At 39.2% G+C, this 13935-nt stretch overlaps 1 protein-coding gene across 1 annotated transcript; it reads left to right on the top strand.

Annotated features, from left to right (window-relative positions):
- Positions 1-213: 213 nt before the first annotated feature.
- On the top strand, positions 214-889 carry LOC118750461 (the record flags this gene model as incomplete). Its single annotated transcript, XM_036485178.1, has 2 exons — positions 214-571; positions 659-889. Coding segments are annotated over exons 1-2 (469 nt in total), but the record flags the coding sequence as incomplete, so codon positions are not given.
- Positions 890-13935: the final 13046 nt, after the last annotated feature.

Genomic DNA, 13935 nt, shown 5'->3' with positions numbered 1-13935 from the left:
TGGCCAGATCTCCCTACGCATAAAGGGGGACAAGGCGACAGCAAGTCACCTATCGCACAGAGACAGCCAAGGAGCAGCAGCCTAGGCATCTCGCAAGACCCACTGCATGGAAGTCCACGGTGCTCCGTCTCGGGAACGTGCGGAACAGGTCAGGCTAGGCGATAGCGCTTGATCAGGCTGGCGTCAGTGGCGAGAGCGCGAAACCTCCCGCAGTCTCCTCTACCCTGGAGGTGTCTCAGCCACCAAAAGTAGGCAAAGGCAACACCACCCATTCCCGCTCTACTAAATTGGCGTCGACACGTACACCCAAGGCAGGTTAAGGTATCATTTCCCATGCACGCCCAACCAACACTGGCAAGGGTCAACACTCGACTCGCCGCTTACATGGGACGAAGCTCCCGAAGCCGGACGCCTCGAAAAATTAATATGGTAGTAAGATGCATCCAAATAAACTTACAACATGTCAAGGCGGCTTCAGCGGTTCTGGCACAGACGTTTTATGAGGATCACTTTGACATCGCCTTTATCCCGGAGCCGTACATTTATGGGAACCAGATAAAGGAACTACCAGGTAAGCTATTCTATGACTCCTTCAACGAAGGACGATCTAGAGCCTGCCTGATAAGAGCTAATCATATCAATGCCTTTCTCATTCCAGAATTTACCAATAAGGACCAGATTGCAGTGAAGGTGAGCCTATCTCTCGGAGTAAATACGCAAGAGCTAATCATTTGCTCAGCGTACCTCCCCGGCAACTCCAGAGATTACGAGTTTCTGCCACTACAGGGACTAGTGGACTATTGTGGCAGACAGAAACTGCAACTCATCGTGGGATGTGACGCTAACGCCCACAATACCATATGGAGCAGCAGTAACATAAATCAAAGATGTGAGTACTTACTTAAATTTATTAGCCTTAATAGGTTAGAAATTTTAAACGTAAGTAACTCCCCCACTTTCAGGAACAGTATACGGGAAGAGGGTCGGCCGCTGTGGTGTAGTGGTAAGCAGTGCGCGCTTCCACTCCGCAGCACCTGGGTTCAAACCCTGGTCAAAGCAACATCGCAAAAAAATATAGAAAAAAGTTTTTTTCTTAACAGCGGTCGTCCCTCGGCAGGCAATGGCAAACCTCCGAGTGTTTTTCTGCCATGAAAAACAGCTTCTCATAAAAATACAATCGCCGTTCGGAGTCGGCGTAAAACTGTAGGCCCCTCCGCTTTGTGTGACAACATCAAGGCGCACGCCACAATTCGGAGGAGAAGCTCGGCCAAACACTAACTAATGTGTAAGCGCCAATTTATTATTATTATTATACGGGAAGAGGTTCTAGATCTCACTCTATCCACTCCTTTTATCAGTAATTTCGTCAAAAAACGGAAAGTGGCCAGAGAAATTTCTTTATCAGATCACATGCACACCCGTTTTGAAATTGAAATCACATTACCAACTGTTACCACCTACAGAAGACCAGGAACCACCGATTGGAATCTATACGATGCTCTTCTGCAGGGCGGTCTGAAAAGGTGCAAGCGAAAGGTAAATGACTTAATCTATCTTGAACTTAGCTGCTCAGATCTGACATCAGCCATTGAGAATTCCTACCATGAATCCTGTCCAGAAGTCACTAGGCTTAACAACAGACAGACTCCATGCTGGAATAACAAATTGGCCAAGCTTAGGGCAAATACCCGGAAGCTCTTTAACAGAGCTAAACGAACTGAATGAATGAATGGGAAACGTATAAAACTGCCCTCACCGAGTACAATAAAGAGATGCAATGACAGAAAGTGACGGTCCGCTACATCCCAAAGGTGGGGTGAAAACCAGCAGACCATCCAAAGTCATACCGACCCATTAGTCTTACGTCCTTCCTACTAAAAACAATGGAAAGAATCGTAGACAGGCATATCAGGGATAGTTTCCTTGCCAGGAACCTTTTGAACAGACACGAATATGCCCATCTTCCAGATCTACCATCCACGCTCTTCAGAATCTAACAAGGAAAATTGAAAAGTCCCTGGAGGACAAAGAGGTGGCGGTGGGTTGTTTCTTGGATGTGGAGGGCGCTTTCGACAACACAGAACACTGTCTAACAGACAAATGCGTCCGGCGCAGAGGGGTTGATCAAACCACATGTCACTGGATAGCTAACGGTCTTAAATTTAGAATTATTACATCCACGCTAGGACAGGAAAGGGTCAGTTTCGTAGCTACGAAAGGTTGCCCGCAGAGAGGAGTGATCTCCCCTCTGCTATGGTCCATCGTAGTGGATTAACTACTCTGCCTTCTTAGCGAAAAAGGCTTCGACGTTCAGGGATATGCGGATGACATTGTCATCCTAATCAGGGGTAGGTTCGAAGATACCATCTCTAACCTCCTACAGAATGCTCTGAACATAGTTGCCAATTGGTGTAGTAAAAATGGGTTAAACGTTAACCCAAAGAAGACTAGCATAGTCATTTTCTCCAGGAAAAGGAACAAATTAGTAGAACCATTCCTTCGAGGTGAAAAGATACACTTCTACAAAGAAGTCAAATATCTAGGAGTCATCCTTGATGACAAGCTCTCATGGAATCCACATCTAGATAAAACTATTCAAAAGACCAGGGCCTCTATCTGGACCTGCCGGAAATTTATGGGACGGAACTGGGGCATCAGACCTAAACTGGCGAGGTGGATGTGTGATGCCATCTCCAAACCCATTCTTACCTATGCTGAACCCGTCTGGTGGAAGAAGGTGGAAGTGAAGTCCACGCAGGTCAAGCTCAGCAAACTACAGAGACTGGCCTGCGTGGTTATCACTGGCGCGATGAGAACAACACCAATGGCGGCTCTCGAGGGGCTTCTTGACCTGCCTCCCCTACATATATTAATCAAGAAAGAGGCTCTGCGGTTTACAGCAAGGCTCATCTCAGGGGACAGTGTAGAGGACAAGAAGTATGTACACCCCTCCACTCTCAGGATTATAGAACAAGAAGATGGATTGCGCATAAGTTTTGTGGACCTGTGCCTACCGAGGTTTAACTTCTCACATAAGTTCAAGGTCTTTTTCCCTGACAGGAATAACTGGAACAACGAACGACCTAAACCCCGGAAGGACAGCCACATCTGGTATACTGACGGCTCCAAAGACTGACCACGGCGTCGGAGCAGGAGTCTACGGTATAAAACCCAGACTGCTCCGTTTCACCAGCAAGGGGCAGGGTAACTCTGTATTTCAGGCCGAGGTTCACGCCATTGGTCTTTGTCTGAGGCAGTATGTAGAATGTGGGGCAACCAAAAAATACATCTATATACACTCGAACAGCAGAGCGGCGCTCCTCGCTCTGAAAGCGCACGAGGTCACCTCAAAGCTGGTGTGGGATTGTCTTCAACTTTTAATACTGATCGCCTCAAGGAACCTCATATGGGTACCGGGACACCGTGGAGTCATGGGCAATGAAGTGGCAGATATTCTCGCCAGGAAAGTGGCTGCACAGGGATTCATAGGCCCAGGACCCTTTACCGGCCTGCCATGGAGCTCCGTTATACGGAACTACTATTTATATCTGGATGAAGAACGAAGCACAACATTACTGGAACAATACGGAACGTAACAGACAGACCAAGTCCTTCATTCCGGTTATATCAACAAGGAGAACCAAAGAACTCCTTCACCTCAGTAGGCATGAAGTAAGAATTGTTACAGGCTTTCTTACTGGCCACTGTAGGGCAATGAAACACTTGTCAAATATAGGAGTTGTCAACTCTGACCAGTGCAGGTTGTGTAACGAAGAACAGGAAACAGCAGAGCACATTATGTGCCACTGTGAAGCCCTTACCAGGACCAGACTTCGCCTCCTAGGATCACCGTACCTAGAAGCACACGACCTAAATGGCATTCAGCCAAAGGACCTCGCGAGGTTTCTTAACAGTGCGTGGATCAAAGATGACCTGTAGTTGAATAGAGGTTTGTTACAATAGATCGTTTCGGTCGCGGTAACTAGGTGACCTGCTCCCTTCTCTAAATCTAATATAATCTAATCTAAATAATAGAGGAATCGCCGTTCTTGAAAAGAGTAATAAGTACCGCCTTGCCGAAGGAAGGAGGAATTTCTGGCTTGAGAAAAATAGAATTTGTAGAATTCGTAGCTGACGCGATCTAAACCAGGGGCTTTATTATTCTTGGTACCCTTAAGGACCCGTCGTAGCTCACGCGTTTCCAATGGGGCATTTAGAAGCGGATCAGTTATGGGAGGCATAGCCGAGTGAATACAGAGTTCACTATTGGAGTTGAACAAAAGGTTACTGAAAAGGCTATAAAAGTCCGACAGGGATAAGCCCGTAGTAACACTAGACGGATACTTTTTCAACGAGTTAGAAAGCCGCCACCAATCATTACTATTTCTAACTGTGTTAAGGAGGTCGATATTTTTATTCCAATTTTCCAGTTTTTTTTTGTTGCAAAGCTTTAAGTAATTTGTACGATAAGAACCGTATTTAATTCTTAGTTCGTCGGTAGTGAATTTTCTAAAAAGATTAAGATATTTTAGCATTTTCGCAAGCGCGTTTTGACATTGACAGTCAAACCAAGCACTTTTAGAAGCGAAAAACGGTTTCTTCGCGCCAACATTTCCCGCTGATTCTATCTTCTGTATGAAAAACGAAATTTTTACATCGATGGTTGCCTTTAAAATGTTTTCAGTTTTATAGTCATACTTAATAGAAGCAATAAGACGATCGCAGTAAGACTTCTGGTACTTTGGTTTCCAGATTAGCTTAGGTGGGAAGCTATTTTGTGTATGCAAGAGCTCAATACCAACAATAAGGGCATGTGATCAGGGAAAGCTTTATTTTAATATTAAAAGGTTTTATACAAGCTAGAAAGTCAAACGAACAGATCGCATAATCAATCACTGAACTGCCTGTTGCACCAACAAACGTGAAATCGCCCATAAAATCGAAAGAAATTCTGCCATTTAGAATTACTCCACCTATATCATCAATTAGACTAAGCAATTATCTACCCTTGCGGTCCACAAAAGTGTCTTTAGAACTTCTACGCTCGTCAATACCCGGCAAGCCCATAAGAAGATGCTTATCTATTATTTGGCAATCACCTAAACGCGCATTAAGATCACCCACAATGCAAAACGAGGACGGGTTCAACGAGTCTATAAACTCCTGAAAAGTTTGAATTCTTCGTTTCACTTTGTACAGTTATATACTGGGGTATAAACTAAAAATCAACTTCACCGAGTCTGGCTAACAGAACAACATAACCGAATATAGTCAAAAACTTGAGATTATAAACACCTTGAATAGAATTCCTGAAGCCAAATAAATAACCTGCACTGGCACGGCAAGCTTTGTGAACTTTTAGTGCATCTATCCAATGTAGATAATAGTTCTTAAAATTGTGAGAGAATTTAGATCCGGTTTCTGATATTATATGCGTTTCAAATAAAAAGAAAATATCAAAAGTAATGATATAGTTAAAAAATCAATGAAATAGCAGTTTAGAGTTTAAATTCACTACATTGTATGATAATAAACTACAAACATTAACAATATAACTTGACAATGTTGATTGAAGTGAGTAGAGGGCTGATACTGCAGTTAGTTTTTTTGAGGCGTTGCAACTATATTATTTATGTGTGTCGGGAGATCTTCTACCGATTTGCCAAAGACTTCTCTTAGAACAGCTTTTCCATCTCGGTTACCACAGCGTAGTGCGCCTTCGGAGTCAAACTGCAAACGATGTTCGTTGATTATCAACTTGTTGTCGAAAACTTTAATTTTACACGCTTTTATATAAGTGGACAATGACCTCTTCAGAGTCAGCATAGCCTTTTTCTGCTTTTGCATGGAAGGACATAAATCCCTTCCAATGTAAACGGCCGAGCAAGCCAAATTTCTACTATGCTTAAAGATATCTGCACCATCATTTTCCCTCTCGAGTTCCGCGATAACATTCTTTTTCCATTCCTCTCGAAGATTTTCCTAGTTTTAACAATTGCAGAATTTTTACCAAGTTTATCTTTGAGCACCTTCGCATCTTCGAGAGAAGCATCATTAGCAGCTGGTAACCCATGAAAGACAATTTTGTTTCTTGGAGCTTGGTTCTCTAAGTCCCCTTTCAGACACGTCAAGTCTTGCTTTCAAGTCTGCTCGTTCGTAGGCGAAGGAGGTGAGAAGAGAGGGGAAGAGTTCAAGTTTTCTTGTCTCTTTTGATCTTTTCGTTGCTTCCCATTTAAAGAACCAAGGACTTGAATTCAATTAAAGTTAACGCGTGTGGAAGCAAATAGAAAACACAAAAGAGAATGCGAAAAAAATTGCTTTCAAGACTTGACGTGTCTTAAAGGGGACTAACCAACGTAATGTCGCCTTCGTTTCGTTAGCTTCGTGTTTCATGTTTTCTAGTTCCGATTGTAGTTGTAAATTTTGTTGTCGTAGTGTACTTAGCTCCGAAGACAGTGAGACAACTTCTGACTCAAGTTGGCTAAAGTCTTCTTTCGACGGCAGGTATTTCAGTTTTTCATTGAGGTTAGAATTTATGGTGGCTCTAATAATCTCCAGAATATCATTTGGGGAAAGTCTGGCGTTAATTAAAGCATTATGGTCTGGCGAAAGCTTACTATTTCTCCTTTTGCTTGCGCTACCTTGGGCATATGCAAAATCTTTTGTGGGTATACGCTTTAACGGTATTCTGGCAACTCTGGCAGACAGAAAATAGCGAGTACAGCAAAAACAGACAACAGCGAAAACAGCAAAAGCCAACAACAATGAACTGAGCGATAGATGTCGCAGGCAGCAGTAAACACGTTGACAGACAGTGCCGGTTGGCAATTGTACTTTAGTGAAACAGCTGTTTTTGATTCCTACGTTCCAATTGTATTGGATGCTTTGTTGTTGTAGCGACTAATAACACTGTAGGTAAATTTTAAAGTTTGAAATATCACAGCTAAACGGCCAAACACGTAAACTTAATTTTGGCCCCTAGATTACGATGGCGTTTTCAGAAAATCTGTATCACGTCAAAATTTTGAGATATTTAGAGTTCTGAAAGTGAATTTTTCGTCGTTTAAAACACTGTGCTCAGGTTTTGAATTTTTTTCTGGGCAAAGGTTTTGTTAACTGATCTTACTTAACTGAGATCTTTTAAATTCAATGACGTCCTCCGTTTTTCCAGATCGGCTCTAGTTTTCGAGACAACGGTGCATGAAAAACTGCTTAAATTTTAGGTTCTTTGTTAATAATTACCTCAGTTTTATGGTTGTTTCATTAAAATTTTTCACGTGACTCTATTTTGATATTACCTTAGCTATTTCTGAAAATCATGGAAATCGGTTCACTATAACATATAGCTCCCATACAACTGATTGTTCAGATATGTGGTTTTGCGTTACAACTCATATTTTATTTCGTAATATTTTTTTATAATAGTAGTTTATACAGTGCTTGGACCTGAATTTGTGTTCTTTCCAATCCCACGCTGGCATATTTTTGCAGTTTCTGTTGTACGAATGGCTTTTTAATACCTTTTTTGTACTGTGAAAGCTGTTGTTCGTTAAAGTCAAAGTGACTGAGTAATGCTTTTAAATAGGCGGCGTTCTATACCGCGTCTATTTCACATAAGTTGGGAACCAAAAAGCACAAACCGAAAATCTACGCGCGCGATTACTGTCATATTAATTGATAAAAAACATCGAAAATTTTGCGAAAGACTTTTATTCATCATATCATTGCCTTCGGAAACTCCTAAAGATGAAAAAAATCAAAAAGCTTTGCAATAAATTAATCAAGTTTTGTTTCATTTGTGGTAAATTCGTTTTGAAATCAGACCAGCGTAAATTAGTCTAAAAAAAAATGCACTGGCATGCTATACAGCGTTGCCATTTTAGCCGTTTTCCGGCTAGATTTAGCCGGTTTTGATAGCAACTAGCCGGAGAAAATTCGATCTAGCCGGCAGCCGATTTGTTAGCCGGTTTGTAAAAAAAAAGTTAGCCGTTTTTAGCCGATTTTACTATTTGCATAATTTTCAGGTGCAAAAAGTAAACAAGTTGTTCGAAAGCAATAATGCAGACCCAATGAAGATTTTTAATGAACTCAATGTTTTACTTTCGCATCTATGCTCCCTAGTGGTTATTAGCGCGGACACATTTGATCTTATATGCTCCCCGTTGGAACCATACCTTGCTCCATTTCCTCAGTTTTATCACAGTTTTGAAGAGTATTTAAAAACAAAAGTAAGCACAAACGCTTTTGACCACGAAGCCGAGAAAATAATTCGAGAAAATGGTCGCTATTTTATTATCACTTTAATAAAGGAATTACGCCAACGCCTCCCTACAAATATTGCCACACTAAAAAAATTGACTTTTTTCGGTTGGAAATGCATTAAGAGTAATTAAACCAAAAGTATTTGTTCAACTACAGCAACAAAAACACAAATATAATGCCGACGAAATAACATCCATAGAGATGCAATGGCAACGGTTAACGTTACATACCTGGAGTAATTTAGACTCAACTGTATTTTTTTGGTCCGAAGTTTATCAATTTCGAAATGCCCTAGGAGAAAACCCTTTTTCTGACCTTTGCAACCGAGTTTTTAGTTTTCTTGTTTTGCCTAATGCAGAAGTAGAGCGAATATTTAGTTCAATGAATATAATAAAAACTATGCAAAGAAATCCAATGTGCGTTAAAACGTTAAACGCTATTTTATATATAAGATACGGTTTAAAACGTGAAGAAAAATGCTGCCATAATTTTACTGTAGATAACGATCTCTTAAAATTAATGAATTAAGGTGATATATACAATAGTGGTTCATTTGATGATGAGGAATATACACTCGATATAAATTAATGGTGTTAGCTAGTCTTTCGTTTCTTGCGATTTATTTAAATAAAGCATGTGAATTTTCACTAAAACATTTTAGCCGTTTTTTGCCAGATTCTATGTGAAATTTCACTAAAACATTTTAGCCGTTTTTAGCCGCTTTTTTTGCCAATCTAGCCGGTCGGCCCAAAAAGTTCTGGCAACACTGATGCTATAAATGGTATTTTTTGCAATCTGAACCTGCACAAAATAAATACACTCCCGAATTCACATGTATTTCGTGCATTAGTGCGATGAATTTTTGGTGGACAAAACAACGATTTTCGTTACCATTCGGTTTACCAATGATTTGGACAAATCCCGAAAAACACGAAGCTGAAAATTGTTATGCATGCACCAGCAATACATTTGGTTTCAATCGAAAAAGTAAGTAAATTTAAATAAAACCATGAAATTATGTATTGTTTGCCCTCACCTTAATCGCTGAGTGTATGAAATAGGTAAAAGTTTCTGTATGTTTGGAAGGTACCACGCCTAAGTATAACCAACCTTGGAAAGTCTGCAGCAGATGTCCAAATTAAAAATAACAAGTAAGAAAGTCTAAGTTCGGGCGGAGCCGAACATTAAATACCCGGCGCAAGTATTAAATATATGTATGTTTTCCACCTTTCCGAAAGCTACCGCTACATGATAAGCCGGCGTGTATAAATTTTAAGTAAACTAGCGTCCTTAAATTTCAAAATATTGAAATTTCAAGCATTTCTGAAATTTACCGTTATATGAAAAGCGGCCGTAATTTTAGTCCGATTTCAACAATTTTCAATGGTTTACTTTTATGTGGCAAGCACAATAACCATACCAAGTTTGGTACAAATTGCTAGAACGGTTAGCGAGATATATATACGTGATCATAAGTGGGCGGTGCTACGCCCATTTTCCAAAATTTTATCATAAACGTATTTCCTGGCAAAGAATAGTTGCAACCATCATTTTGAATAAATTAGCTTTAATATTTACTGATTTATCGAGGATTTCGTATTTCTCGAAATTACCGTTATATGGGATGTGGGCGTGGTTATTGTCCGATTTTAAACATTTTCGGCCATTTGGTATGCTGTACCAGGGCCAACAACTGTGCCAAGTTTGGAATAAATTGATGCAGCGGTTACCAAGATATACACATGTAACCATAAGTGGGCGTGGCTACGCCCATTTTCAAAAAAATGTTAATATTCTTATTTTTCGTCTAAAATTTATTATAAATATCAATTTTGAGTGAATTATCTTCAGTAGTTACTAAAATATCGCAGTTTTTGTATTTCTGAAAATTACCGTTATATGGGAGGTAGGCGTGGTTATTGTCCGATTTTGCCCATTTTCAATACCATCCGTCCTACGTACCAAGTTTCGTTAGGATATCTTAATTTTTACTCGAGTTATCGTGTGCACAGACGGACGGACGGACAGACAGTCACCGCTTAATCGATTTCTCTTTTCATTCTGATCATTTATGTATACATTTGTCTATATCTATCTCGATTCGTTTTGCCTGTTACAAACAACCGTTATGTGAACAAAGTTATAATACCCTTGTGCACAAGTGCGCTCGGGTATAAAAATGGTGCAGAACTTTTTTATTTTTTGTCCGCCGAACAAACAAACTTAACATTTGTATATCGATCGCTGAGTGGAAGATCTACCTATCTCGGCAGACAGTTCGAAAACGCCCTATCTCAGAAAACTTTTTAACAACGCCCTACTTCAGAATTTGATTGAAGAACGCACTATTTCAGAATTTTATTGAAAAACATCTTATCTCAGAATTTTGTTGAGGAATGCCCTATCTCAAAATACATTGAAAATGTGCTGAGATAGGGCGTTTTTAAATCGGCAGCTGAGATAGGTCGATCTTCCACTCAGCCATCGATATATGCATATATATGTACGTACATATAATCATAAATATTTAATTCAATAGATCGGTCTTGTGTTGTCTACAAAGGTGTACCGAGCGCTCATTTACCTGTTGCACATAGTGATGCGTTATAAGTTCCAAATCATCCATCCGAACTCGAACCTGTCTATGATTGCAAACAGTCTATGGCAACGCCATTACCACTTGATGATGGATCTGATTACATTCCGATTGAAAACAATTTACCGTCTTTCATATCCCAAGACAGCAAAAGCAAACGTCAAGCTGTGAAGTTCTACTTATATTGTGGTCTGTTTTGTCTTTGTATTTTGCAAAGTTTATTGTGCTAATTTCTGAGTAAAAGTTGCTATAAAAAGTGCTATTTGTGATAATAATCGAAGCTAAGTGAAAGTTTTTTGATTTTTGTGGTTTATATTAAATTTAATTAAATTTCACTAGCTTACATCTAATCTTGCCGAGTCATTTGTTGTTATCATTGTTGTTGTTATTCCTTTGTAGTTAACTGAGATCGTTTCTATTTTTGCACATTTCTTTTTGCTCTTTTTGTTTACTTCATTTAGTATTTCTTGTCACAGCTGTTTGCGTTGCGTTTATTAAGTCTCACAATACAGTGATACTCAAACTGTTCGCTACATATATTTTTAAGCTAAATACATCAGCTCCTAAATTGTTGTGTGTGTTGTGTTAAACTTATTTTGCTTGTCTTTTTATTAACATAAGTGTTATTAAATCTTTCAATATGAAATGTGATCTTGATAACTGCCAAATTAAAAGCGAATCTGAACGCTACTTATCGTGCTGGCTCTGTGATGGTATTTGCCATCTAAAATGTGCTGGTTTGACGGGAAGAATTCTGGACGCTATTAATGATGGCAAAGGTCTTCGCTGGTCTTGCTTAAAGTGCAGGTCAACCGAAGTTGATCTCTTTAAGTTGTTTAGGCAAACCAGAAATGGGTTTTCTGAGGTAGGGAGAGAGTTGTCGGTACTGACCGAAAAATTTAAACATTATGAAAATGTATTTAAATCTTTTAAATGCTTAGATACCGTACAATCTATGAAGGACATTCATGTGTCAAAACGTAAGCGTCTTCATAGTCCGCCTAATGAAAGGACCGTTTCACGTCAGAACAATCTTCCGAATGACTTAATTAATCTTTCTTCTCCATGTCCACAGACAACGGAGTTATCTTCCTCAAAAGAACATATATCAAAGTCTGCTTCTAATAATAACGATCTTCCCCTTCCCCCGTCGAATTTGTGGCACCGCCATCTAATCTTCCAACGCTTACTCTACCCTCAATTAGTAACTCAGTTACTCAACCCCGTCCGCCGGTAATCGAGTCTAATACTAGGAGACTGGTTGTAGAAGTCTATATTTGTATCTAGATTTTCGAGGGATACTTCCGAGGACGATATAAAGTTTTACATCTCGTCCAAACTTAAAACTGTCAACTTAAGTATCAGAAAATTTAATTTTAAATATGAAAGAAATATTTCTTCATTTAAAATAGACGTAAATTTAGAAAATTTTGACATGCTGCTTAGTAGTTCTTTTTGGCCCTCCGGAGCTTTCGTTCGTGAATTTGAGTATAGGCCCAACAAAAATAATAATTTAGCAAATATTCCCCGTCAGAATAGAGAACCAAAAACTGATTACTAAATCTGCTTTAAGTATTTATTATCAAAACGTAAGAGGCATAAATACTAAATTAAAGAATTTATATCTTAATGGCCTTGAATGCAATTATAATATAATTTCTTTGACTGAAACTTGGCTCAAACCTCACACTTTTAATTCAGAGATTCTTTCAAATAATTATCATATCTACAGAAAAGATCGGGAGGACAGAGTCGGCGGTGGCGTACTCTTTGCCGTAGACTCTTCAATACCATCTGAAGAAGTTAGTCTTCCACACATTGAATCTGCAGAATTCAAATGCATTCGTGTTCAGGTTGGAAGGGGGTTTACTTACTTAGCTCTATGCTATATTCCTCCCCGATCTGACTTATCAATGTATTCACAACATGTATCTTTACTGAAATCAATTAATTCAATGATTAAACCCTCTGATTCATTGATTGTGTTGGGTGACTTTAATTTACCAAATGTATCATGGAACATCATTGACAATGATATTGTACCTTTCTCGTCTAGCGCGTGCAACAACGTATTTTTAGAGGAGATGGCTGAACGCTGCCTGAATCAAGTTAATGTACTTCGCAATAAGTTTGGCAAAGTATTAGATCTTGTTTATGTTGATGATGCATCTAAGTCGGCTGTAAATAAATGTGACCCACTAGTTTAGCCCGAAGATGTCTACCACCCTGCTATTGAGATATCTTACGAAATTATAAACGGTGGTCAAAATTGCGATGTCCAAACATACGAACCAAATATTCGCTTTGATTTTTCGAAAGCCATCTTTAAAAAACTGAATAAAGAATTGTCTAACTTGTCGTGGCCTATATACAAAGAAAAAGTTGAGCAAAGCGTTGCACATTTTAATTGTACTGTACATAGATTATTTGAAAAGTATGTGCCTAAACGCATGTGTGTTCCTGAAGAACAAACACAGTTATGGTTCACTAAAGAACTGAGAAACTTGAAAAACAGAAAGTCACGTTATTTTAGATTACACAAAAAAACCGGCTTACACTCATACTATGTAAACTACTCACTTTTGCGTCACAAGTTCTTTGAATTAAACAAAAAGTGTTATAAAGATTACTTGTGTAAAATCAAACGACGTATAATATATAACCCCAAATCATTTTATGATTTCGTAAACTCCAAGCGAAATGTGCGTGGGTTTCCATCCGCCATGAAGTATCAAAATAGCGTCTCTGGTGATAATCAAACAATTTCTAACATGTTGGCTCAGTTTTTTAAATCCAATTATTCCACTAACTCCCAAGCATACTTTGACTATCCTTTTAAACTAAGTCCAATTAACTCAATACATAACCCTATAATATCTCCCGATGATGTTTTAGTTTACCTGAAGTCCTTAAAGCAGTCTTTTAGTTATGGTCCTGACCAGATCCCCACTTGTTTTCTTAGAAATTGTGCTGATTATCTCTATGAGCCGTTAACAGCCTTATTTAATTTGTCTCTTAAAGAGGGCGTTTTTCCAACTGTATGGAAGGAATCGTTCATAACCCCCTTACATAAAAGC

This window comes from Rhagoletis pomonella, unplaced genomic scaffold (genome assembly GCF_013731165.1).
Source record: "Rhagoletis pomonella isolate Grant_MI unplaced genomic scaffold, Rhpom_1.0 Rhpom_scaffold_00248, whole genome shotgun sequence".
NCBI classification, from domain to species: domain Eukaryota; kingdom Metazoa; phylum Arthropoda; class Insecta; order Diptera; family Tephritidae; genus Rhagoletis; species Rhagoletis pomonella.
The sequence above is the reverse complement of the archived record's forward strand: the minus strand, read 5'-3'. Positions and strand labels throughout refer to the sequence as shown.